Here is a 27,874-nt window from a genome sequence, read left to right on the forward strand (position 1 = left end):
CCCTAGGGGTATGTGGATGTACTACAGGGGGTACTTAAAAGAAAGGGGGGAAATGAAAACATGTAAGAATAAATCAGGAAAATAAATTAAATTTTAAAATAAATCTGCTCAGGAGGCACTAATTGCAACTATTTCACTCCATTTCTTATATTGTAATGTTATATTATTCAAACGGTGGGTTATCATCCATTCATTGCTATATATATGCTAAAGTTTTATCTTCTCTTGCCGTTTTCTAAGCAAAATGTAGTCAGGTAAAGGGGGTACTTGGATTCAGAAGTCAGAGAAAGGGGTACTGAAGCCCAAAAAGTTTGAGAACCACTGATTGGGGATGGGGGAGTGAAAGTAAGTAAGTAAGTTTTATTTGACAATTTTTTAAAGCACACATAATACTGTTTCACAGAAGACAGACATTATGAGAACACACACAAAAAACTGCAGAGGATAAAAACACAACAAAGCCACAGGCTTTTTCTATTGTGGTCCTCTGGGGGAAAAGGAAGGGGGATGGCTGACAGGATTGTCAGGTGCAAATACAATACTTACGACTCACAATACATAAATACAAACCTACATATAGCAATTAACATAAAATACATAGTTATCAAATACAATACACATTCTCGCCCTGATACAGTACCTACCTATTCTACGAGAGTGGATGCCAACCATTTTTTAATAGCCGTTTTAAAACTGCTCTGTGCCTCAATAAGTTTCAGTGATGCCGGAACTTTGTTCCATTCAATGGCAGCAGAGTACAGAAAAGTGTACTTACCTACTAGAGTCCTAAATTTGAAAAGTCTGTTGTGCTGCCTCTGGTGCCATAGCTGTGGATGTCCCTAAAACGGTTAAAGTAGTTGTAAAGATATTTGGGAGTGGTTCCCATACGGTAGGGGAATCACCCCCCTTGCTGCTCTATCATCATTATTTCATCTACTTATCCAACTCTCTCTCTCTGTGTCTCTAGGTTTAACATGTCATCCGAGCCGTCCATTCACCATGGCCAGCTGTAGCAGAGACAGCACAGTTCGTCTATGGTCTCTCACACCTCTCATTTCTCCACTGCTGCTCAACATCCTTACTGACCAGCCATGGGACAAGGTCATAGGAAACACTGGTAAGGACATTCTATTATATTCTATTCTATTCTATTCTATTCTATTCTATTCTATTATATGCTATGCTGTTCTATTCTATTCTATTCTATTCCTGAGCCTTATTTAACTAGGCAGATTGTCTCTCCAGACAGAGCTATGGTTCCTGGCGCGCCCCCTCTGCTCTGTGGTAAAGTGTCCAGAGACATCAAACAGGAGTTGGACAAACTGAGTTCAGACATCAGGGTCAAGAAGCTACGCTGGTTTTCTGAGTGCTTTTCGGTAACTACATTTCAAACACTCTTTTATCATTAGAGAGCAAATGCCAATAGATTGGCCATCATTATCATTAGTGGTGTTATCTATATCTATCTACACTACACTAATGCCGGCACTGTCTGTCTCTTTCTCTATCCTTCGCATATCTCGAGAACCTTTGGTGTGATCGACTTGAAACTCAGGGAGTGCACTTAGTGGGAGTGGACTGAGTGCAGAGCACTGTTTTTGTGCAATGTGGACGCGAAACACGTTCAATAATATATTTGTGTTCAATTCTGCCCCACCCGCATTAACAACGAAATGAGCGTTCCCTCAGTCACAGCTCTGGAGGTGGGCGGAGCGACCAGGGCACAGCAGCAGTCTCTCAGAGGAGAGGTCAAGTATGCCGACTCGAGCACCTATAGCAAGGAAATCATGCTGTAGCCTATCATCTCTAAATCTAAAGTAGTTCTCTAAATAAATCATAAATAATAATCTCTACATGTTGGCTGCTCTAAACACTGCGGTGAGTGACTGTAAGTGGTTCAGAGCAAGGCTGACTGTACTGTATGGCTGGCTTGGCTGCCTGGCGTTTCATTTCTTAAAACACTACTGGACATGCTATGATCATATCATTCCATGAGTTTTTCCAAATGTATGCTTCAAAAGCTCATGTTATCAGAATTCCAACACATGAAGTTTGAAAAATGGATGTTTGCATTTTTCTACTTGAAACACACACCTGCAATTTGCAAAAAGGGCGGCTGTAGCTCAGGAGGTAGAGCGGGTCGTCCACTAATCCCTTTGGATAAAAGAGGTCGGTGGTTCGATTCTCGGCTCCTCCAGTCTGCATGTCGAAGCAAGGGAGCTGGAAGGTGGGTGCTGAGGGTACTGCAGCACCCCCTGGTGGCAAGAGATGGGATTTTAGAAATTGTTGGATTTGGCTGTCTTGTGTTTATACCAACAAAATGCATTAAAAAACAGTTTGTGCTTCCCAGCTCTAATCTTATTTCATACACTCTCTCTTCAAAAGTGTTTGATTTTCATCATAATCTGGTTTTCCATAATAATAAGTTCAGTGTTTATGCCTATGTTGCTGTCTGTTGTAGTGTAAAAACGACTAAAGGGAGAGCAGGTGCTTACATGAAAGTGAGTGAGAAAAGGAGAAGATACTGAATAATTACATCACAACAGTCTAATCCTAATGTTTTTTTGTTTTCTTGAATATATATATATTTTTTACAGTTGTGTGTTAATACATAGACAATGTGAGACAAAGAGGGAAAGAAAACAAAATCATAAAAACCATGGAAATTAGACAGTGACAACAACAAAAACAAGACAAATCAAGACAAAAGAAAACAGGAGGCTACCAGACATATTATGCCTTTTTTTAGATATGCGGTATCTTTTCAAAAGTCTAATCCTAATGTTAATTTAAAATTAAATATTCTTCTAAATATGGATGAAAGTCCAAAAAACGTTGAATTTTCTTCGACGCTGCCCGCACAGCACCCCCTACTTAATAATAGTTCCAGCGCGGCTGTGTCGAAGTGTCCTTGGGCAAGACACTGAACCCTAAATTGCTCCCGTTGGTGCACCCTGCGTGGTAACCTGCCGCCATCGGTGTGTGAATGGGTGAATGTACCTACTGACTGTAAAGCGCTTTGGATAAAAGCGCTATATAAATGCAGGCCATTTACCAGTTACCATTTGTATTGCAGGTGTGTATATATAAGGCTATATATAAGGCTGCAGCAGGCAGCAGGTGATAGACAGATAAAGTCTCTCGCTCCTTTTCCCATTTCACGTTTTCACGCCGGACGTTTCAAAGAAATCTTTGGGCTGTGAGAGTGTTGACTGATCTGTGGGCTGTGACAGTGTTGACTGATCATTGTGGATGGAGCAGACAGTAGCATGAGAGGAAGCAGCCTGCGTATGTTCCCAATTCATGAACATACATCTATATTTGACATTGTTATTCATGCTATTTCCTTTATATTCTAAGATTGGCTATAGCCTACTGTTATGGAAATTAATTTCTCACTCCTCATCCCGCATAAACAACATTTTCAGCCAATAAGAAAACGATGACCAATTATTTGATTGAAGCCAGGAGTCGGGAAGTTGTCTTAAAATAATGTATTAGCCATAACATATACTCTTGTAAACTTCATTACAGGAGGACTGCGATCTTCTCAGTATACATGATGTATGGAATACAGAAGGTCATAGAATGCAGTGAAGATTCGACAGTTGTCATGTAGCTCTTATACAGTAGGCTGAGAGGTGAGAGAAGAGCAGGGAGGGATGAGCTGAAGCACACACGACAGCACATTGTGTGGTGTGTGTGTTTCTGTGTGTGTGTGGCAGCAAGGTCAGCCACGTGTGACATGACATGTTGCTGTGGGCAGAGGGTGAAATCTGCTTGTAGCCCCCGTTCACACAGTACGCCAAAGCAACCCTCAACCGAAGCTCTACCTACGCTGAACCCACAAGTTTAATTTAGGCGTCCTTGTTAACAGGCGAAGCCGTTCACACCACCTGCGCGCATGCCAATGCTGACGCCTTGCCGAAGCCACGCTCACGCCACGCTGAAGCAAACGCCAATTTTCCAAGCATGAAGCCGCGCCGCCGCAGGCATGAAGTCAATGGGAGTTGTGGGCGGCTTCAAGGCGCTGAGAGGAAAAGACAAGGCTTCTTGTGTGAACAACAAGGCGTATGTTCAGCTTGTGCCTGCTTCAAGCTTCAGTTCTACTTACGTTCGGCGTCCTGTGTGAACAAGGGCTTGTATGCAGAAGCAACAGATACGCTGTCTGTAGATGGTGTCTGCCTATTTCCTGTCCATATGACGTGCATTTATCTAATAACTCATACCAATAATTATATGTATGCAATTATAGCTTTATTGAATTATGTAATGACTTAAATTCTATAACACCTACTGAACTTCTTTTGGCAGTGTGCCTGTAATTAATAGTAGACTGCAAATAAAATGTAAATAATAATAATAATAATAATAATAATAATAATAAAATGCGGTGATGACGGTAATGACTCATGAGGTAATGATTTTGGGACAGTTCCCGGGACAATGGTGAAAAAAAGGTAGTTTCAAGCCCTCGGCTCATAGTCTCTTTTCTGATCAATTCCATTATTTGTTTTGTTCTCATCCAGGTACATTCTTCTGTTATCTCACATCACTAAACCATCTCACAGGACACCTAAAGAAGGAGTTTGCAGTCATCTGACTACAAACTCCTTCTTTAGGGCTTATAAGTATTGTCTTGGCTGAACATCACTCCAACATTAATGTTAGGAAATTCCCCTTAACAGTTTAGTGTGTGTGTGTGTGTGCGTGTGTGTGTGTGTGTGTGTGTGTGTGTGTGTGTGTGTGTGTGTGTGTGTGTGTGTGTGTGTGTGTGTGTGTGTGTGTGTCTGCATGCGCCTGTGTCTGTGTTTACACTCCACCAGCCTCCAGGCGGCAGTAGTAACATGTGGGACGGTGTCAGTAATCAACGGACATGACGACTCACTGCTGCCACCCAGCTACAGCAAGGGAGTCATGCACATGAAACACCTGCTGAGATTCAAAACGGTAAGTCACTCTGATTCCCCGAGGCTCTGTTAGAAATGTAGGGGATGGTATGTGAAGAAGCTTCTCATCTACCCTCATCATCCATTGGGATCCCGGCTGAGCCAGTCACATTTGCCGCATAGCAATGACCCCTCTATTTCAGGCGTTCCCAACCTTTTTTGGCTTGTGACCCCACTTTGACGCTAGAGACCCCAGACATTTTGGTACAACATAATATAATATAATATAATTATATAATATAATCAGTGACAGCATCACTGACATAATCAGTGACATCATCAAGATGTCACATGTAACAGTACTTTGACTTTTTTCTCAGAATTCTGATTTTTGATCTGAGAATTCTGACTTTAATCTCAGAATTCTGACATTAAACTCAGAATTCTGACTTTAATCTCAGAATTCTGACATTAAACTCAGAATTCTGACTTTTTTCTCAGAATTCTACCATTAAAATCAGAATGCGCAGCTCCAAATTGACAGCTGCGAGGGGGAGGATACCACATGACGGCCGCAAGAAGGGTCGCAGGCGGAAACTCTATAGCGTGGGGCAGTCGGTAGAGCCCTAAGAGTTTTGTACACAATTAAAAGATCTTAACTTAATTCTAAAGGAGGGGCTTAGGGTACAGGCTTCAGACATCTCACCCTAAGTGACGCAACTTCAATCTTTTGCACAGCATCAGTCTTCCCAACCTGTGGTACCTTCCATGAGTCCCTGTCACAAGTAATAAATACTGGTAATTAGGGATGTCACAATATATCGTCCCACAATATATCGCAATATCAAAACGTGACAATATGTATCGTTGAGATGAAATCTCATATCGCGAGAAAAAGAAGCTGAACATGGTGGCACTGATCTGCATCTGATTGCATGCTCGCTCTCCTTTTCATTGCTTTGTTTGAACAGACGAGGGACGTTACAGACACGGAGGATGAAAATGGTGAAATTACTCAAATTAGCATGGAGGATGCCCCCTCAACTTACAAATCGATCGCAAAAAAGTATTGTTAAAATATCGTATCGTATCATTATCGTGAACCCAATATCGTGTATCCTATCGTATCGTGAACTGAGTGTATCGTGACACCCCTACTGGTAATACATAATAATAAAAAGTGCTCTGAGAATGCATTATTTGGCCTCCGTACTGTTTACGTTCAGATGTGGGCCAGAAACATTTTTGAGATTTTCAAGTGGGGCAGAAAAGGTTGTGCACCTCTGCTCTAGAAATTACATGGCTTGGATGAAAAATCACCCAGCAGTGTGTTTTTACATCACACCCCAAACACACCTGAAGCGTATGCGACACTGAAGCAATGCCTCGCGGAGGCAGTTTCAATTTGGCATCCTTGTTAACAGGGGAGACTGATCACACCAGCTGGTCTCATATCCTGCAGTGACAGTTTCGGCGTTGCATCTATTTTTGACGCGTGACACGAGCAGCCGTGTGCAGCCAGGCATGAAGTAAGTACAAGTTGTGACCGGCGTGGAGCAAAACAGAGCAAGGCACGGAGCAAAACAGAGTGAGGCACGCAGCAAAACAGAGCGAGGCACAGAGCAAAACAGAGCGAGGCACGCAGCAAAACAGAGCGAGGCACGGAGCAAAACAGAGCGAGGCACGCAGCAAAACAGAGCGAGGCACGGAGCAAAACAGAGCGAGGCACGGAGCAAAACAGAGCGAGGCACGCAGCAAAACAGAGCGAGGCACGGAGCAAAACAGAGCGAGGCACGCAGCAAAACAGAGCGAGGCACGCAGCAAAACAGAGCGAGGCACGGAGCAAAACAGAGCGAGGCACGCAGCAAAACAGAGCGAGGCACAGAGCAAAACAGAGCGAGGCATGGAGCAAAACAGAGCGAGGCACGCAGCAAAACAGAGCGAGGCACGCAGCAAAACAGAGCGAGGCACGCAGCAAAACAGAGCGAGGCACGGAGCAAAACAGAGCGAGGCACAGAGCAAAACAGAGCGAGGCACGGAGCAGAACAGAGCAAGGCACGGAGCAAAACAGAGCGCTTCTGGTGTGAATGGCCAGGCTTCTACTCAACCCTTCCTTGACGGGCTGCTTCGGAGACGCTTCTGGTGTGTCCCAGCCGTCTCTCATGCCTGTCTGTAGAATAGATGCCCGCTGTACACAGCACAGAATCACAGAAGTAGCTTGTAGAAGATCTCTCATTTAGGGCAGTTATCTCATTGACTATCTTCATAGACTACATGAATATGAATGATTCATTTGTTCTATTCTATTCTCTTGTAGTCTGAGGCCCAAGAACTTACTATAGTGAAGATGTCTAAGTTTGGCGGAGGTATTGGAGCTCCCAGTGCAGAGGAGAGGCTGAAAGAGGCAGCAGAAATCCATCTGAGACTGGGACAGATCCAACGATACTGTGAATTAATGGTGGAGCTGGGACAGGTAGGTGTGTGCATGTGTAATTTTACCCCTCTCTCATCTCGCATGTGTCCTAATATCTAACAGCCCAAATACAAACTAGTGAGGTTTCTGACCAAATTTCAATCAGGAAGGCCGCCATATTCACGTTACCTGATCAGCCCGTGACATCAGTCAATAATAATAATAATAATTCATTTATTTTATATAGCGCTTTTTCCAGACCCAAAGACGCTTTACAGAGAACAAGAGACAAGCAACAGGGAACAGAAACAGACAACAGATACAGGTAACAGGCAACAGTTACAGGGAACAGATACAAATGACAGTGGCGGTTCAGGGCAAGGTAGTATGGAGAAGCAGAGGGGGGGAAGATAACAGGAGGGAGGAAGAGGGGGGGGGATGGGGGGGCGGAGGGTGATGGTTTGGAGGAGGTGGTCAGGGGTAGGGGAGGTTGTAAGCTTGGGAGAACAGGTAGGTTTTAAGTCGGGTTTTGAAAGTGGGGAGTGAGGGAGAGTCTCGGACGGTCTGGGGGAGGGAGTTCCAAAGTCGGGGTGCGGCACGGGAGAAAGCACGGTCACCGAAGGTTTTGAGTCTGGATGGGGGGATGATGAGGCTGGCAGTAGAAGAGGAACGGAGTGTACGGGAGGGGCGATGGGGGATGAGGAGGTCAGTCAGGTAGGGGGGGGGGCTAGGCTGTGGAGGGCTTTGAAGGTGAGGAGGAGTAATTTGAAGTCGATGCGTTGCTTAACGGGGAGCCAGTGGAGAGAGTGGAGGACAGGGGTGATGTGATCACGGGACCGGGTGTGAGTGAGCAGGCGGGCAGCTGAGTTTTGGACCATCTGGAGTCTATGGAGGGAACGGGAGGTGATGCCAGTGAGGAGGGAGTTGCAATAGTCCAGGCGGGAGGAGATGAAGGCATGGATGAGGGATTGAGCAGCAGGGGGGGAGAGGCAGTGTCTGACTTTGGCGATGTTACGGAGATGAAAATATGAGGTTTTGACAACGGAGCTGACATGGGGATCAAAGGAGAGGGTGGGGTCCAGGATGAAACCAAGGTTGCGTGCCAGGGGGGAGGGGGTGATGGTGGAGTCGTCAATGGTGAGGGTGATGGGTCCGGTTTTATTGAGGGTGGATTTGGTGCCAATGAGGAGGAGTTCAGTTTTATCGCTATTGAGTTGGAGGAAGTTGTGGGTTAGCCAGGTTTTTATTGCGGATATGCAGTTTTCGATGTGGGTGAGGGGTGGGTTCTGGAGGGATTTGGTGGTGATGTAGAGCTGAGTGTCGTCGGCGTAGCAGTGGAAGTCCAGGTTGAATTGGCGGATGATGAGACCAAGGGGGAGTATATAACAGAGGAAGAGCAGGGGGCCGAGGACTGAGCCCTGGGGGACCCCCTGCTAAACAGAGGAGAGGGTGGAGGAATGACCGGAGAGGGAGATGAATTGTTGTCTGTCGGTGAGGTATGAGGTGAGCCAGTCCAGTGCGGTGCCCTCAACACCCAGTTGGCGCAGCCTTTGGAGGAGGATGGAGTGGTTCACAGTGTCAAAGGCTGCGCTCAGATCAAGTAGAACTAGGATGCTGAGGGCACCGGAGTCAGCGGAGGTGAGGAGGTCATTGATGACTTTGGAGAGGGTGGTTTCGGTGCTGTGGTAGGGACGGAAGCCAGACTGTAGGGGTTCGTAGAGGTTGTGGGAGTGAAGGTGGGAGTGAAGTTGGGTGGCGACGATGCGCTCGAGGGTTTTGGAGAGGAATGGTAGGTTGGAGATGGGGCGGTAGTTGAAGAGGTTAGCAGGGTCGAGGGTGGGTTTTTTGAGGATGGGGGTGACAGCGGCGAGTTTGTAGACAGAGGGGACGTGACCTTGGGAGAGTGACTGATTGAAAAGGGCAGTGAGGTGGGGGATGAGGGCGGGGAGGCAAGCCTTGGTCAGGGGGGTGGGGAGGGGGTCGAGGGAGCAGGTGGTAGACTTGGAGGCGGTGATAATGTCGGTGATGAGGGAGGAGTCAACAGGGGAGAAGGCAGCGAGGGAGGGGGGAGGTCAGGGGGAGGGAAGGTGATAGTGGGGGGAGGAGGGGCAGAGGGGTTGGCGATGGAGGCAGTCAGGGAGGAGTGGATTCTGGAGATTTTGCTGTTGAAGGCGTGGAGAAATGAGTTGCAGAGTTCAGGGAGGGAGAGTGTGTTATTGTCCGGGGGTTGGAGGAGCTTTTTGACAGTGGAGAAGAGAGTGCGGGGGTTCCTGTTGGTGGTGTTGATGAGGGTGGAGAAGTGGGCAGATTTGGCGGCTAGGAGTGCATCACGGTAGGAGGAGAGGTGCTGTTTGAGGAGTTCCGCGTCAAGCCCAAGCATGACGTCAGTTGTCGTCAGTTCATCCCGTGCAGTATGACGTCAGTTGTGACGTCAGTCATCGTCAGTTTATCCTAGTATATATAGTGAGGGTTCTACGTCACCCTCCACTCTGGCGGATCATAGCAGCAGTTGGCCTCATGGCAGCTCGGGGGACGAGCCATCCTCCGAAGCTGCCGTTTCACTATTCTATTTTTCACTATTCTTTCGCTGCTTCTATCCTGTTCTTAAGTCGCCATTAATTCATGGGTTCACTCAGCGTTGACTTTCACTGTCAGCATGTCGGGATTGGGAGATGAGCAGGATGGAAGAACGGGCAGGAGGAAATAGAGCAGTTCGTGGATGAAGACGAGTATTTTTGACGATGATAGCCTACTCTGTTCCTGCTCGGGAACGCTGGCATTCATTCGTTTCCGCGGCTGAGAGGCTCTCAGCTGGCAGACCCGAGCAACGGCCCAGGACACATCTCAGATGGTCACGAGGAGACTGAAGAAGGGCCCAGAAGCAGGAAGCAGAAAAGGAGGCGACCCGGCCTCCCGTGGACGCACAAGGGCGAGGAAAGGAAGTGAGCCGCACACCGCTCCTCAATTAATTTATTAATATCGGTTCGGGTTTGAATTTACAGGCCTGTTAAACAGCAATAAAACACAAAAAACAAGCAGCAAATGTATTTATTATAGTGAATGAACTCTTCACAATCTTTGCGACCCGGACAGGTTGTTATATTCCGTCCTATAGACACGTTTCCTGGGCACTTCCGGTTTGCTTCCGGACTCGGCCGCGAGATGTATTTCTCTTCCGGTCTTTGTGAATACAAAGAAGCGTAACGTACTAGCGTAGTAGCCATAGTGACCGCCGAAAAAATGCAAACTTGGGATCATTCTCCGAGTCTCCTGTCTAACGAAAGAGTGTCTATCCCACAACCGTTGACAGTGGACACATGAGAAGATAATATGTGTAAATGTCCGAACGTAACTACAGGCAGGATTATAGCGTATTTTGAGGAATCAATGGAGGTGGACGGCAACGCGATGAACAATCTCAAAAGCTCCGAAGCGTCAGCCAGACTAACGTTAGGTAAGGTTGCAGTCCTCTCCTCTGTCACAGTCAGTCAGACTAACGTTAGGCTACAGTCCTCTCCTCTGTCACAGTCAGTCAGACTAATGTTAGGTTACAGTGACAGTACTCTCCTCTCTCACAGTCAGACTAACGTTAGGTTACAGTCCTCTCCTCTCTCACAGTCAGCCAGACTAACATTAGGTTACTGTCCTCTCCTCTGTCACAGTCAGTCAGACTAACATTAGGTTACAGTCCTCTCCTCTGTCACAGTCAGCCAGACTAACGTTAGGTCTCTCTCCATTCAAAAACAACACAGTTTGCCTTTGTAACCAGGGCACGAAGGCCCGGACAAATAGTATGCAGACAACGCCACTCTGGGAATTTCACCCAGAGAATATCACATCAATGAGTCAAAGAGAATACCCAACATCAGGTTTCATAAAAGGAATGGAGCAGAGACGTGCATTTCCAGGTTCAACAAAATATGTTTTTATTTATTTTGTTGTTCAGATGACCTGCCAATTAAATGTTTCAAATCAGCTGCAGATTTGTTCAGGCAACATGCCAAGTAAATGTTTCATAAGCAGCTGCAAGAGAAGAGTAGAATTAAAACAATTTCTTTATTATAAATCAGATTAAAAATGATCAAAATAGACTAAAATTACCAGTACAGCAGGGGGTGCCAATGGAGTCCACAGGTGGAAGGGGGGGTGAGTGAGGGGGAAGAGGGTCAGGGGATTGCACCACCACCAATAAACCAATAAGGCACACTCACTGCAAAGCAAAACACAGGTTAGAACGCAAAACAAAACACCACAAATTATAACATGCACTAAGGGGACCCAGGATAAGCCCACACCCAGTGACCAACCACCTGCAGAACCATGGCGCCCTCCATGCTGTAACTGGCAAGATGAAATCTCTAAAATAATGATCAATTGGGTTAAACAAAATAAACAATCAAAATCAAATAAACAAACAACTGAAAAGAACAAAAACTACAGGACAAAAACAGCAATTGCAGAGCCTCTCCTCCACCAAGTGCAGCAGTCTAAGCCATGTGGAAGGCCACCCAATCGTCAGGCCCCTTATTCCATGGCCTACGAGCTACGGAAACCAAACCACATTCATGGTGCTGCACGAGGTGCATGGAGACTGGCTCATGTCCGGCTCATGTCACAGTAGCTCCTAACAAGACAGACATACAGTTAGTCATTACTACTAATAATAAATTAAAACCAAGGACATTACAGGCAGTCGCCGTACCTTCATTCACTACAGTAGCACGCACCAGTCGGTGCCGCACGTCTCCCTGCGCTGCCACTGTGTGAAGAAAGATCCGCCCGCCACACGCCTGCAAAATGTCAAACATTAACACCAGCCCACACATCTCAAAAGAAATACATTCTTAAAAGCACATACCATATGATCTGGTTCTCCCTCCCTCAGCAACATCAAGCAAGCCTGCCATTGTCAAGCCATGTCTCCCTTTTAAATGGGCTGGTTGATTAGTGTTAAGGTGGCTCACCTGTGTGGCTCACCTAACGAGGGATCATTAGGGGTGTGGCAGAACTGCAGGGGAAGCCTAAGCCTACCCCACTACAATCTACCCCCCCAACTTCTATCGGTGTCCCACCGATAAAACAAAAACAGGGACATAAGGAAATCAATTCCAGGTCCTAAACAGCAAAAAGATCCTATTACCAGACCCAGGGAACCAAGAGGTTGCAGCAAGCTCCTGAGCAGGTTTTCCTTCAGTCCAAAGATGTATCACTAGGTCCCACTCTTGATCCTCCAGACCCATGGCAGAAGTCCAGAGCGCGATGCAGAATCTTCCCCAGAAGAGGTCGCTCTTCTGAGTGGAATCCCAGGCCAACTGCTGTTTTTGTCCTTCATTCACTACAGTAGCACGCACCAGTCGGTGCCGCACGTCTCCCTGCGCTGCCACTGTGTGAAGAAAGATCCGCCCGCCACACGCCTGCAAAATGTCAAACATTAACACCAGCCCACACATCTCAAAAGAAATACATTCTTAAAAGCACATACCATATGATCTGGTTCTCCCTCCCTCAGCAACATCAAGCAAGCCTGCCATTGTCAAGCCATGTCTCCCTTTTAAATGGGCTGGTTGATTAGTGTTAAGGTGGCTCACCTGTGTGGCTCACCTAACGAGGGATCATTAGGGGTGTGGCAGAACTGCAGGGGAAGCCTAAGCCTACCCCACTACACCTTGATCACTGCAAAACATGACATGCCGTGTGTAGCCTCCACACAATGGGGCTACACACGGTAAATCATGGTAAATACGCAGCACAATACCTGCCGTGGTAAACAGAAGAAGACTGGGATATTAACTTTAAGGCGACTCACTTCTAGACTTTAATGAAATTGTATTCACTTACTATCTGCTCAGTGGATTACCATTTTACAATTTTGGAGCCGAAATTGTAACATAGCAACGTTGGTCCACAAACGTTGCTATTTTAACTTTTTTTTTTTTTTTTTTTTTTTTTTTTACCTTTATTTATACAGGGGGAGTCTCACTGAGAGCAATGCTCTCTTTTTCAGGAGTGCCCTGTTCACATTCACACACACATTCATACCTGGAAGCTGACTAGTACAACCACAGTCTGATCTGCTGGCCACTGATCAACTCCACTGGAGCAACTTAATTAATTAAACTTAATTAATAACGTTAGATGTGTTTAACAGAGCTGTATATCGGGTCTAGCAGCTGATCAGCAGCTCAGACAGCCTCAAACACGAGGTGATTGACAGCTCTATAATTAGCAAAATATCAGTGGGTGCATTTTATTTTGCCGACTTTCTGAAAATTAGATTAAAAGTTGCAATACATTTGGATGGAAACCCAGTCACACAATCTAGTTGCTGCAACTTGAGATGGTATTGGATATGCATCGTGTGCTGATGCTCAAAACACTGTCGATCCAACCACTCTTTCAGGCGTTTCTGTGTATTGTGACAGCCACGCACTGCACAATGTGTTCCAGAATAACCCATTGTTAATAACGTCTGCTAACGTTAGTGTAGCTGTTGTTAGCGATCGTTGTAAAAAAGTTCGGATATTTCGGCTGCTGCCTTCTGATATATCCAACTCGCATTCAGAACGGTCTCAATAGCCTACTTCTCATCATGGGAATATTTGCTTTACTTTTAACTGAGGGGCAGAGGTAGGAGCGTTAGCCTCAAGTACTTGTCATGCATGCCATTTGCTAAATAAAGTCTCTTGTTAAACTTTACCGACCGGTCTCGCATGATTGAAATACAAACATGTGTCCTAATATCTAACAGCCCAAATACAAACAAATGCAAGTCAAGTCAAGTCAAGTCAAGTTTATTTGTATAGCACATTTCATACACAGAGGCAATTCAAAGTGCTTCACATAAAATGGTTGACAGGAAAATAAAAGAAAAGAAGAGAGTAAAATGGACATTTAAAAGCATCACAACAAAACTTTAAAAAAAGAGTATAAAAAGTGCATTAAGCAACTTCATTAAGCACATAGAATGGTTGACAGGAAAATAAACAAAAAGAAGAAATAAAATGGACATTTAAAAGTATCACAACAAAACTTTAAAAAAAGAGTATAAAAAGTGCAATAAGCAACAGGCGCAGCAGTTGCAGAAAGAGCTAAAACTTATAGAGGACTCATTGGGTTTGCATAGTAGCTGTCAGCAGTTAAAAGCGACGGTAAACATAAAAGTCTTTAGTCTATTTTTAAAAGTAAGTAAGGTTGGGGCAGATCTGAGGTTTTCAGGCAATTTGTTCCAGCTAGCAGAAGCATAGTGGGTAAATGCAGCCTTCCCGTGATTTGATTTGATCCTAGGGACAGTTAATAAGCTGGACCCTGTTGACCTAAGAGTTCTAGACGGTTCGTAGCGTGGGAGCAATTCAGCTATGTATTTTGGGCCTAGGCCATTAAGTGATTTATAGACTAATAACAGTATTTTAAAATCTATTCTCTGACACACTGGCAACCAGTGTAAGGACTTAAGAACTGGAGTGATATGATCAGCTTTCTTAGTCTTCGTTAGAACTCTAGCAGCAGCATTCTGAATGAGTTGAAGTTGCCTAAGTTCTTTTTTGGAGACACCAGAAAAAAGGCTATTGCAGTAGTCTAACCTACTATAAATGGAGGCGTGAATTAGTTTTTCTAGATCCTGTCTGGACATGTATCCCCTAATTCTTGCTATATTTTTAAGATGATAAAAAGCTGATTTTCTAATTGACTTAATGTGGGAGTTAAAGTTGAGATCGGAATCAATAATAACTCCAAGATTTTTGACTTGATCCTTAGGCTTCAGGGATAGAGACTCAAGGCGTACAGTGATTTTAAGCCTTTGTTCTTTGGGGCCAAACACGATCACCTCAGTTTTGTCTTTGTTTAGCTGTAGGAAATTCTGGCACATCCAGTTATTTATTTGATCAATGCACTGGCACAATGATTCTATGGGGGCATAGTCAGCTGAGGAAAGAGTTATATACAACTGAGTGTCGTCTGCATAGTTATGATAGGCTACTTTGTTTTTTTGCATAATTAGGCCTAGAGGGAGCATATAAAGGTTGAGGAGAACGGGCCCCATAATGGATCCTTGAGGCATCCCACAAGTCATCCTAGTTAGGTCAGATGTGTAATTGCCAATGGAGATGAAGTACTTGCTGTCTTGAAGATAGGACTTGAACCACTGGAGGACCGTACCCGATAGCCCAACCCAGTTTTCCAGTCTGTCCAATAAAATTGAGTGGTCAACAGTGTCAAATGCAGCGCTAAGATCCAGTAGCACTAGAATTGAATTTTTGCCTGAGTCTGTGTTCATTCTGATGTCATTTATGACTTTGCAAACATGTTTTCTTGTTTGTGCATACGTCTAACAGCATTTCAGACAACTGGGAAACCTGCAGGCGTGCAAATGGGAAGGATAGTCCTGTTAATCTGAACCTGTCTAGTCTGTTGTTATTGGACATGCTTACTATTGTCCATAACAAAAATAATTACAATGGATTAGTTATGCACATCCAGGAACCATTCCAGGCAGGTGCTGGATCCAGAAGCAATGTAATAGCTAAGAAAGAAAGTATGCAATGCATGTGTAGTGGGGTAGGCTTAGGCTTCCCCTGCAGTTCTGCCACACCCCTAATGATCCCTCGTTAGGTGAGCCACACAGGTGAGCCACCTTAACACTAATCAACCAGCCCATTTAAAAGGGAGACATGGCTTGACAATGGCAGGCTTGCTTGATGTTGCTGAGGGAGGGAGAACCAGATCATATGGCGTGTGGCGGGCGGATCTTTCTTCACACAGTGGCAGCGCAGGGAGACGTGCGGCACCGACTGGTGCGTGCTACTGTAGTGAATGAAGGAGCTACTGTGACATGAGCCGGACATGAGCCAGTCTCCATGCACCTCGTGCAGCACCATGAATGTGGTTTGGTTTCCGTAGCTCGTAGGCCATGGAATAAGGGGCCTGACGATTGGGTGGCCTTCCACATGGCTTAGACTGCTGCACTTGGTGGAGGAGAGGCTCTGCAATTGCTGTTTTTGTCCTGTAGTTTTTGTTCTTTTCAAAACACAGTATAACAACAAAAATACATATGGTAGAAAAAAAACAAAGTAAACCAACTGACCGAAAAATACCAGAATGACACGTCTCTGCTTTACAAATCCTGCCGACTAACGCCAGATTGTAACCAGGGCACGAAGGCCCGGACAAATAGTATGCAGACAACGCCACTCTGGGAATTTCACCCAGAGAATATCACATCAATGAGTCAAAGAGAATACCCAACATCAGGTTTCATAAAAGGAATGGAGCAGAGACGTGCATTTCCAGGTTCAACAAAATATGTTTTTATTTATTTTGTTGTTCAGATGACCTGCCAATTAAATGTTTCAAATCAGCTGCAGATTTGTTCAGGCAACATGCCAAGTAAATGTTTCATAAGCAGCTGCAAGAGAAGAGTAGAATTAAAACAATTTCTTTATTATAAATCAGATTAAAAATGATCAAAATAGACTTAAATTACCAGTACAGCAGGGGGTGCCAATGGAGTCCACAGGTGGAAGGGGGGGGTGAGTGAGGGGGAAGAGGGTCAGGGGATTGCACCACCACCAATAAACCAATAAGGCACACTCACTGCAAAGCAAAACACAGGTTAGAACGCAAAACAAAACACCACAAATTATAACATGCACTAAGGGGACCCAGGATAAGCCCACACCCAGTGACCAACCACCTGCAGAACCATGGCGCCCTCCATGCTGTAACTGGCAAGATGAAATCTCTAAAATAATGATCAATTGGGTTAAACAAAATAAACAATCAAAATCAAATAAACAAACAACTGAAAAGAACAAAAACTACAGGACAAAAACAGCAATTGCAGAGCCTCTCCTCCACCAAGTGCAGCAGTCTAAGCCATGTGGAAGGCCACCCAATCGTCAGGCCCCTTATTCCATGGCCTACGAGCTACGGAAACCAAACCACATTCATGGTGCTGCACGAGGTGCATGGAGACTGGCTCATGTCCGGCTCATGTCACAGTAGCTCCTAACAAGACAGACATACAGTTAGTCATTACTACTAATAATAAATTAAAACCAAGGACATTACAGGCAGTCGCCGTACCTTCATTCACTACAGTAGCACGCACCAGTCGGTGCCGCACGTCTCCCTGCGCTGCCACTGTGTGAAGAAAGATCCGCCCGCCACACGCCTGCAAAATGTCAAACATTAACACCAGCCCACACATCTCAAAAGAAATACATTCTTAAAAGCACATACCATATGATCTGGTTCTCCCTCCCTCAGCAACATCAAGCAAGCCTGCCATTGTCAAGCCATGTCTCCCTTTTAAATGGGCTGGTTGATTAGTGTTAAGGTGGCTCACCTGTGTGGCTCACCTAACGAGGGATCATTAGGGGTGTGGCAGAACTGCAGGGGAAGCCTAAGCCTACCCCACTACACATGCATGACTGAAGAAGAGCAGTGGTGCTTGAAGCACCACATTATGCTGCTATACAATAATGCAATAAAAGGGAGCTAGATTGTATACTTTCTTTCTTAGCTAATGTCGACTACAAACATAATGTTTGAGCATGGAGAGGATTATATGTGTACATTATAACATTGCTCATTTGGCCGTTGATGGATTTTGGACTTGTTTGAGACCTGAGGCAAAATTTTCTGGACATCTGCTGATGGATCTGCATCTGGTGGATCAGATGGATCCACCAGGATCAGATGGCAGGGAAGGCTGCCACACAGACCTGGTAAACCCAAAGAGATTCTCGCAAACCATTCAGTGTTCTTAGCTTTAGTTATAATAAATGATAGCCATAATATTTAGCATTGTTAACATAAATATTCAAAGATCAGGCAGTTGAAACACAGGTGAAGTCTGTCCATATACAACATTGTTGTTGCCAGCTTGCCAGGTTGCCAGCCTGCCAGGTTGCCAGCATAACTGGAGGGAAAACCAGTCTCCATTGAGGTCAGTGAATGGAGACTGTGCCATCTCATGCTGGACATGCTCTGAAGTTGAAACTGTAGAGCATGTTGGCCTTCTGGCCACATCACAATCAGTGATGTCAGAGCAGGTAGTTTGCCTTTGACAGATGATGCCAAACACCCACTTCTACATAACTGATTGGGATGTGAACTGTCAGAACTGCCACATGCTTTACACTGTAAAGTTTACAGTTTTAACCCATAGAGAGTTTTCTGCACTATGCCATTTAATGTTGATTTACTGATTAGTGAGACATTGAAATGGTCCCTTACACATCATCCTGACAATATAGTTTTTTGTTAGTTCATGACCTACATAGTGAATATTCCAAAAAAATATATATACAGTATTCTAATTGTATTGGTGTTGCCTGTGTCCAGACCTTCCAGTCCGCCCACTCCACACAGTTGGCTGCTTGGTCTGGCTTCGTCATATGAAAATGCCTTTTTTTTGGTTGACAGAATGATTCATTAGCCAATCAGCATCAATTGGGTGCCAACACCCATAGTGCCTCCACCCATAATAATACAATAGGGTTCCAGTAAGTGGATGGAGTAGACGCACTACGTCTAGCTCCTGCATCTCTTCTTGTTTAAACCTTTAAACACCCAACAACTTCAACTCGACATCAAGTGGAGGCCTTCACATAGTGGTCATATAGCATAAACATGCCACTAAAAAAAGCATCCAAAGACGTTACAACCGACCCTCCTGGGGAAACCAGTAGCGAGGTGAGCATGGCATCTATTGCCAATCTCTCATCGACAAGCCCTCTCCACTGACTTTAAGTCAACTATTTCTGCACTGGAGATCAAGCTGGACCGCATTCACACCACAGTATCAGACCACGCTTTGAAGATTACTGCTCTCGAAGTCAACGCTAATTCACAAGACGAATGCCTGCTAGCACTTGAAACAAGCTGTGCTTCACTGACAGAGAACAATGCTAAATTCGACACAACAATATCAGAGTCATCGGCTTGCCCGAATCAATTGAGTGTCCCCATCCCACCTCTTCTCTGAGCTGCTGGCGAAGGTCTTCGGGGGTGACCTGGACACTCGGCCTGAGTGCGACAGGGCCCAATGGTCACTCAACACCAAACCGATGCCGGAGCAGAGACCAAGGCCCATCACCATTCAGTATCAGCTTAAGGAGAAGATCATCCGTGAAGCCCGGACCAGAAGAGGCAAACTACTCTATCGAGGGACCCCCATCACCGTCTATGAAGACTACACTTCGGAGGTCATGCAGCAATGCTCCAGCTATTGAGAGGTGATGTCAGAACTCTACAACCGAGGCTTCGGAGGAACTTGGCATTGAATTATCTGATATTATATGGGATAGGAGTCTGTCTGTGATACAACTCTGCTCAGTTAGTAGTAGACACCAACTGATCCAATGTGAGGTCACTCACCATCTTCACTATTCTAACCGTAAGTTGCACAGGATTTATCCATCTGTCTCACCACTATGTGTCAGGTGTCATGTGTCAAAGAGCACTCTGTCTCATGCTTTCTGGTTCTGCCCTTCACTGACCGGATTCTGGGCCAGGGTATTTGACTGGTACTCTAAGGCCTACAAAATAACCCTTCAGCCAGAGGCAAAACTTGCCATCTTCGGCTGCTCGGAGTCCTCTTTGGACTTCCCTACGGCTGTGCAACAGTCTCTGACACAGGGGACAATCGTTACCAAGAAACTCATCCTGCAGGAGTGGAAGTCCCCCTCTCCACCCTCTTTTCAGCTGTGGCTGACGGACATGCTCTCTGTTATACGGATGGAGAGACTCAGCTTCCTGACTTGGGAGATTTCTAGTTGTTTGGGACCCGTTTCTGGCCTACCTCGACGAGGTCACGGGCGATGGGTGATATGCCCGGCTGGTCTCTCATAGACCCCTTCTTGTGCAGGATCCCATGCAATATATACAGTATATACATATATACTTACATATATTGTAAAAAAAACATTCACCACGCTGTAATATTGGAGTGTGTGTGTTTGTTTTTGTTTTTGTTTTCTGTTCGAGTTTGTTCGTTTTTGTGTGTTGGTGTTAAATAAAGGGAGAAAAGAAAACTGAAACTGATCTTTTTGTTGCATATTATCATTACTTGTTCTTGTAAAATATATATATATAATGATTGCTTGACTACTCACCCATGTACAATTGCACCTTGCTTTGCAATAAAAATATTCTTAAAAAAAATACAATAGGGTTCCAGCACCCACAGTGCCTGGACGGGCCTGGACCCATAATAATTGTATTGATGTTTATATAAATAGGATAGTATGGAGAATCAAAATGACTCTCTTTCTTCTCTTTCAGTGGGATAAAGCATTATCAGTGGCGCCAGGTGTCTCCATGAAATATTGGAAGAAACTCATGCAGAGGTAAGTCCAGTTTCATGTATCTCATTTTCAGCTTTTTCTAATAAGATGCATATTTAACAAATAGCATACACTGTTTTTAAAGCACAAGGGTTATGGTTAGGGTTACGGTTACACATTTCCATTGCTTAACCAGGGGTCAAAGTCTGAGACTGTGGGCCTTCCCTCAGAAAAGGCTTGGAAAAATGTGACCCCCCCCCCCCCCCCATCCCATCGCATAGACACTCAAGTCAACAATTGAGCCAAGATAGCCTGACATACTTCAGACTACACCAAATACATTCGTCTGTCTGAAGGCATTTCTCGGTTCTGACTCTGGGAAAGTGGGAAAAACAGTCAAATTCCCCCAAATTATCTCTGAACTATCTCTTTAACAGAATCACACACATTTAACCATTTCTAGACATGAACTCTGGACTATGTCCGTTGAATCAGGTCGGGACATTCCCCAGAGTTACCCTTCCAGACAAGAGGCATTGTTGTTTCCAGTCACAGCAGAAAAAGCCACCACACAAAAAAGTCCTTTCAAAGGTTTAATACCTGTTGTCTGGGTAGGGCAGCAGCACAGCAACAAACAGTTTCGGCACACAGGCCTTCCTCAGTGTTGATGTGTTGTTTTCTCACATCAGGAAAATCATCTGGTGTAGAATAGAGAGAGAGAGTGTGTGTGTGTGTGTGTGTGTGTGTGTGTGTGTGTGTGTGTGTGTGTGTGGGGTCTGACGTAGTGTGCTGCAGGAATCACAGTGTTAATGGGAGACAGACTTTTAATTAAATTTTTCAATGTAGACTACATCAGAAATCTATTAGACTACACCAGAGATATATTTCAGAAAGCAATTCTCCACTCCATCAATGCATTATTCAGGTGATAACGTGGGGAGGCAAAAAGTGAGCGCCTATTCTATGCTGTTTACACATCGCCCAAAACCTGGAGGTCAAATAGTGGTCACACTTACATTACAAACGGTGGAAAAGGTGATTTTACAACTGGCATTCATTTATTTCTCCCCACAAAAGTCGTCTCCCATTTTATTTTGGCGATAGGGTTACGATGTGCCAAAAAGTGAGCGCCTGTTTGCACATCGCGCAAAAGTCAGCTGTCAATAGTGATCGCGGTAACATTAAAACGCTGGAAAATGCGATTTTACAAGTGGCATTCAATCATATCCGACCCGTTTTCAATTTATTTCTCCCAATAAAATATATGTCTCGAATATAGCCTAATGCAGCACTATAATTTTCTTGTTGCATTTGCACGATTCAAACTGGCATATGGAGGAAAAGAAACAATGAAACTTTTACTTGTTTAGGGGCTGTGCACACTGGATGTGTGTATTTCAGATCAGAACACTTTGGAAATCATCTTGAGAGCGCTTCCAATGCGCACAGACAGTTTTTCTTGTTTTGTTTGTTTTGTTTTCCCCTGCCGTCGCGTGCAGTACAGTTCAGGACGCTACGATCACACGGACGGTAGCTAGCTAGTTTCGTCTGTTGTTGTTGATTGTTCGCACTGTAAACATGAAAGGGGTAGGGTCTACTCGCCAACACACAGCAACTAAAATCCACCAGAAAGCAAGATGACAAAAGTTAGGCACACAGTGAGATCCTTCTGAAGACAAAAATTGTCAGACATTCAAAAATATTTGTTAACCTATGAAAGGACATTTGGAGTGCTGGCTTTTTCTCTCTTTAATTAACTCTTTGCTTGCTTGCCCTGCACCCAGTGAGTTTTTTATCCATTTTGAGTGTGCTCGCTACCGGTGAGTTTTCTATGGGAATTATGTAACCTAATAAAACCATGACAAACAAATTCTCATTTTCAAATCAAGGTGTGTTCTTTTTTCAATGTAGGCTATAGTTGAAAATAAATGTGGCATTCTAAAGAGGCGGGGGATGAGTGTGTGCACGCGTGAGGTCGTGAGGTTTTGGAGAGAGAGGGACATCCATGCCTTGCATAATGTATCCAAGTGCGGATTTCCTGCACTGCGCAGAGAATACTGTGTGCGCACAAGCGCAGTGGCGTAAAAATTGAGAGCACCCAAGAACATTTTTTCAAACCCCTCTAGAACGCTTATTTTGGCACGGGCAATGCCCAAACCCGTGTTTACGTTCGGAACATGGCGATGGTACCTTCGCCAGAGTGCAAAATGACACTTGCTGGAGGCAGATGATAGGCTAAGAGATGCGCAAAGGCCAGTATTTAGCATGGACACGCCTGGGCCACGCGTACACCTGTGTATGCGCTTAGATTCCAGCGCAAAACTGGATGGTGGAGGCAAACGATAGCTTAAGACGCAGAGAAGATAGCAATAAGAGGCGCGCTGAGCAAACAATATCATTGTACGACGATAGGGCCCTACAGGTGCAGGCTCAACATTTGGAGGGACAATAAAGATTTGACGTGAAATTAACTAAATCACAGATGAGATGACTCATCCTTGTATTACATGAGATGGGGTCTTGAACTAAATCAGAGATGACTCATCAGAGATGGGGACAGGGGCTCGGCCAGGGATTTTGGGCCCCATGAAAGGGTACCGTATCGGGCCCACGGTTGAAAAATTTTGGCCATTTGAAGCCCAATTTGGAGGAATATCTCATTTTAAATTAATATTCAGATTAGACTATTGTAATGTCATTATTTACCCTTTCTCACTCACCTCCATATCATCTATACCTGCTCTCCTTGCCCTGTTGAATTATCATGCTCTCTGTTTATCTCTCCCTCTTTGCTCTGACTACCCCAGAGTGAACAAAGAAATACTATCGGTAAACTAATGACTTAGAAAGAATATTGATACACATATGGAGTCCAACAGGAGTCTGTTATTATAGACTGTTGTAGGCCAGGGACAACTGATTTAGTATGAATGGCTTGAATTTTTTTTTAAATCCCTGCATTGATTAAATATTGGCTAGAAGAGGAGCGAAATGTAAACACTCCAAAATTTCTGTGAAGTAACAGCCTATTTCACTATGGACTAACCGCTTAATTTCCAGTAGGATATACAAAAGTTGAATAACATTCACTAGGACGGTTAGGATAAGACAAGAGTATCACTATAAACTCTCAGATCCTGTAAGTCCACTGAGTAGGAAATTATTATGTAGGACTAGTATAGTATAGCCATCACAGGAAAAAATAAAAGGCTTCTTGCAGATTTGGACAATATCACAGCATCATGTTCGATTTAACATACATTATCTTTAATATCACAATCAAATTCATTCATATCCATAATGTTTATTACTCTTATGGAGCACAGGAACGTTTTGGAGAGTAGATGGAGAACGGAGATGTCATGTCAGATCCAAAGAGATTGCAAACTGGTTTGTAACTAATTGAATTACTACTTATTTTTCATTCTCAGGCTTTCATATATTTCTGCTTACTTGTAAAGTGGAAAGCCCTCCTTCTTATAAACAGAATAAGGTATAGCACTCCATGGTTTTGTAGAAATGTGATTATCTAAACAGCTGTTCTAATCATTCTGATTGTGATTCCATATAGCACAAACGTTACACGCGGCCAGGAAACCGCATCAAACTATTTGGAAATACTTGGTCGGGGGAGGGGGTGAAATACCTTAAATGTCATGGCTGAGTTTCAGAATTTAAGCGACCTTAGGTTCTGTGAAAGGTGCTATATAAATCCACAACATTCTTATTATAAAAGGAATCCATTCTGATTAGAGGAATATAGCCTACGGTAAAACATTTAAAACACAAGTAACCATACATACAGGGGAGATTTTCAAGTGTTCCCCAATTTTAAACACTAAAGGGTGCATGAAAGAAAGGAAAAAGGGAAAAACACAAGAGGAACAGTGGACACAAGTATCTCCTTTTGCCTGACGCGGCTGGATCTGCCAGTGTTTCGTCATTAAGAAGGTGTTAAGAATGCCCCAGACCCTTCTTACAAAACCTTCTTAACGAAAGATCATCTTAGCGCTAAGAAGCTTTTGGGAAACGCAGCCTTCTTAACGGAAGATCATTTTAGGCTAAGAAGCAATCGGGAAACGCGTTGGCTTCGTTGGCTTCTTACGGGAGCCTTAAGAAGGGTCAAAGAAGCTTCTTAGCGCTGAGAAGCTTTTGGGAAACACATGCCTTCGTAACGAAAGATCATCTTAGGCTAAGAAGCAATTGGTAAACGCGTTTGCTTCTTAAGGGGGCCTTAACCCTAGAACACTAACGTGATTTAAAGTCACACCATCACTAACGTCGGGTGTATTTCACCCGATGCAATATACCCCATAAAACATACTTCTCATCAAAATATCTTAAAGTACAACAATACATGGCAAATTGAGGTAGCCTACTCTTCTTTTGTTTTTAAATGTGAAATATCACAAAAAACACAAAAAAGTTTATTATGGGGGACACTATAAAAAATATGTCAAATTCGGGAAAAATGAGGTAATCGTTATAAAAAAATCCCCCCCCCCCAAAAAAAAAACAGGAGCTCCCAACTTCTCCTTCGGTCCACCCATTCATGGGACTTGTGTGGTGAAAAAAAAAAAAAGTCACCACAATACCATTGTAACTAACGCGAAGATATTTTACCCTCTATCACTAACGTCGGGTGAAAATCACCCGAACACGTAGCCGGTAGAAAAAACCATGAATGGGAGCAGGGAAACAAACCTACATTCAATGACGTTAGTGAGCATCCTGAAGGTACCTAAGGACCCGCCCACCTCAGACAGCAGCAAGACAATGAAAATCACGTGAATTCAATTGTCCGGGTGAAAATCACCCGACGTTAGTGTTCTAGGGTTAAGAAGGGTTAAAGAAGCTTCTTATCGCTAAGAAGCTTTTGGGAAACCCAGCCAATGACAACTTTGACCATTTCATTTGTTTAATTGGCTCTCTTGCCTTATTTAGACATGATGATGCTGCTGCTGCCATGATGCATTTCTGATAGAATAAAATATTATATTAATGACGATAGGTTAATAATTTAATACTGTAAACAATTCCAGAGTCTTCAATGTTTTTAGGGCCCCTGTCAGGGCCCCTGTCAGTCAAGGGCCCTTGGAATCGTCCACAGTTTCCGATACAATCCTGCCCCACTGGATGGGGCATACGACTTGGTCACACTTAAGTCGCACACTGACTTGAGACTCATCCTCAAAAGTCTTGAGACTCAACTCGGAGATTTGGGACTGGTGAACAATCACTATTATTTATTTATTTTGGTGCATTAACATTAAGGAATTGTCTACTAATCAATGCTGATACTGTATGCTAATAGAGGGAGTGAGGATAATACAGTTCTTGCTATGCAGTGTTCTCAGCAGACCGGATTGCATGCAGCAGATGATAGCAGGCTCATTACAACTTGGATTTGTGACCAAAGACTTGAGAGACTTGACTTGGACTTGCCCCTCAAAGATTTGAGACTTGACTTGGACTCTCGCTCAAAGATTTAAGACTTGACTTGGACTCTAGCTCAAAGATTTGAGAATTGACTTGGACTTGCAAAAAACAACAACTTGTGAGCATTAATGAGGATTCATGAATGTGTCATACAACTATACAACTGTTCTTGGGTTAGGTATGTGTTGTATGGGAGTTCATGTAACATAACGTGTTCTTTAACGGTATCTGTTAGGTATGTGTTGTATGGGAGTTCATGTAACAGAACATGTTCTTTAACGGTATCTGTTGAATTATAACCTGCTTATGTCCCAGGAGAGCTGAGCAGCTGATGGCTGAAGATAATGATGATGCTATCCCCTACTGCATTGCCACAGGAGACATCAGAAAACTAGTGACTTTCTTCACTGGCAGAGGACAACTTAACGAGGCATTGCTAGTAGCACAGGTATAAGAGGGAGGGAAGGATTTAATACGTTGGTGGGGTAATGAGATACACAGTAATAGTGTTTATTGTTGGGAGGAAATCTATATATTTTCTTTAAATACTAGCTGAGCAAAGCACAAATCCATAGACTTGTTTTTTACATTCAAATTGGTCAAAGTATGGAAGTCCAATGGAGGTTTTCGGGATTTTTTTTTGGTCTTTTTAAACAAGAATCAACTTTGTCAACCAAGGACCAATTGGGGGTCCAGGTAGTGCAGCGGCAGATGCCTTGCATACCAACACAAGGGTCGCAGGTTCGAGCCCCTGTGTTACCTCCAGCTTTGTCAAGCGTCCATACAGTGCACATTTGGCCGTGTCTGTGGGTGGAAGCTAGATTAAGGGTATGGGTCCTGCTCGCTGCACTCCTCGCTGTCAGGTATTTTACAACTCTCCCCAGATCGGTAGAGGGGGGTGGACCAATGACTGGGACAGCAGGGGAATTGGCCAAGTACAATTCTAGAGGGGGAAAAACAGTAAAAAAAATGTGTCTACCAATTAAGGCATGATAAACACACACACACACACACACACAGTTTTGACAGTTTGCGCAGCAAATGCTGTCTTTCTAACAAAAAAAACATGGGGAATACTGGTGATAAAAAATCATGATGGCTGTAGTGATCAATCAATTTTATATTTATATATAGTGCCAAATCACAAGCGTGATCTCAAGGCGCTTAAATAACAACGATGATGTTGTCTATGTTGATTTTGCTTATTCCTAGGGAGCGTGTGAAGGGAACATCCATGCACCTCAAAGCTCCTCCATCATCCACACAAGCAATGATGTGGACAACAGACAACAATACCAGGGGTACGTAAACACACACACACACACACACACACACACAAAATTTGTGTAAAGTGTTAGAATACATAGAATAAGCTTCCCTCGTTGTTTACAGTCCGACGACGTCTCATATGCAGTTATGTTTATAGAGATTAGACAAATTGTTGTCTGGACCTAAAACACCTACAATCTAAAACACCTACAATCTAAAACACCTACAATCTAAAACACCTACAATCGATTAACTCAACTCACTCAATTTTTGCGTCAATCGGACTGTAAACGATGACCGCGGTGTACAGACTCTACACCGGAAACCCCAAAATATCATCCTTCTGGACTGGACTTGAAACTATAGGGCTACCAATATGGGTTTCACTGAATTGGTATCAGTATACAATATTTTTGCTGATCTTCAATATCTTAAGTGTGTTCAACTGTGCAATAACGGCCTCAATTGATGCGCAAGATGGCGCACACTGGCGTGTAAAGCAGAGGTTTAGTTCTCGTTTCTTTTGCAAAGTGTAACAAGAACGTCTATTTTTGTGCAGTTTTGTAAACGCCTAA

The 27,874-nt window shown here is 44.1% G+C and overlaps 1 protein-coding gene across 1 annotated transcript; it reads left to right on the plus strand.

The window, feature by feature from the left end:
- Positions 1 to 967: 967 nt before the first annotated feature.
- Positions 968 to 27,874, plus strand: LOC310771717 (WD repeat-containing protein 17-like; the record flags this gene model as incomplete). The annotated part of the gene is made up of 8 exons (XM_083664260.1): positions 968 to 1,117; positions 1,291 to 1,376; positions 4,834 to 4,950; positions 7,207 to 7,362; positions 20,590 to 20,654; positions 26,346 to 26,478; positions 27,243 to 27,331; positions 27,859 to 27,874. Coding segments are annotated over 8 exons (812 nt in total), but the record flags the coding sequence as incomplete, so codon positions are not given.

This window comes from Poromitra crassiceps, assembly GCF_964638095.1.
Source record: "Poromitra crassiceps genome assembly, contig: HAP1_SCAFFOLD_1090, whole genome shotgun sequence".
Taxonomy (NCBI): Eukaryota; Metazoa; Chordata; class Actinopteri; order Beryciformes; family Melamphaidae; genus Poromitra; species Poromitra crassiceps.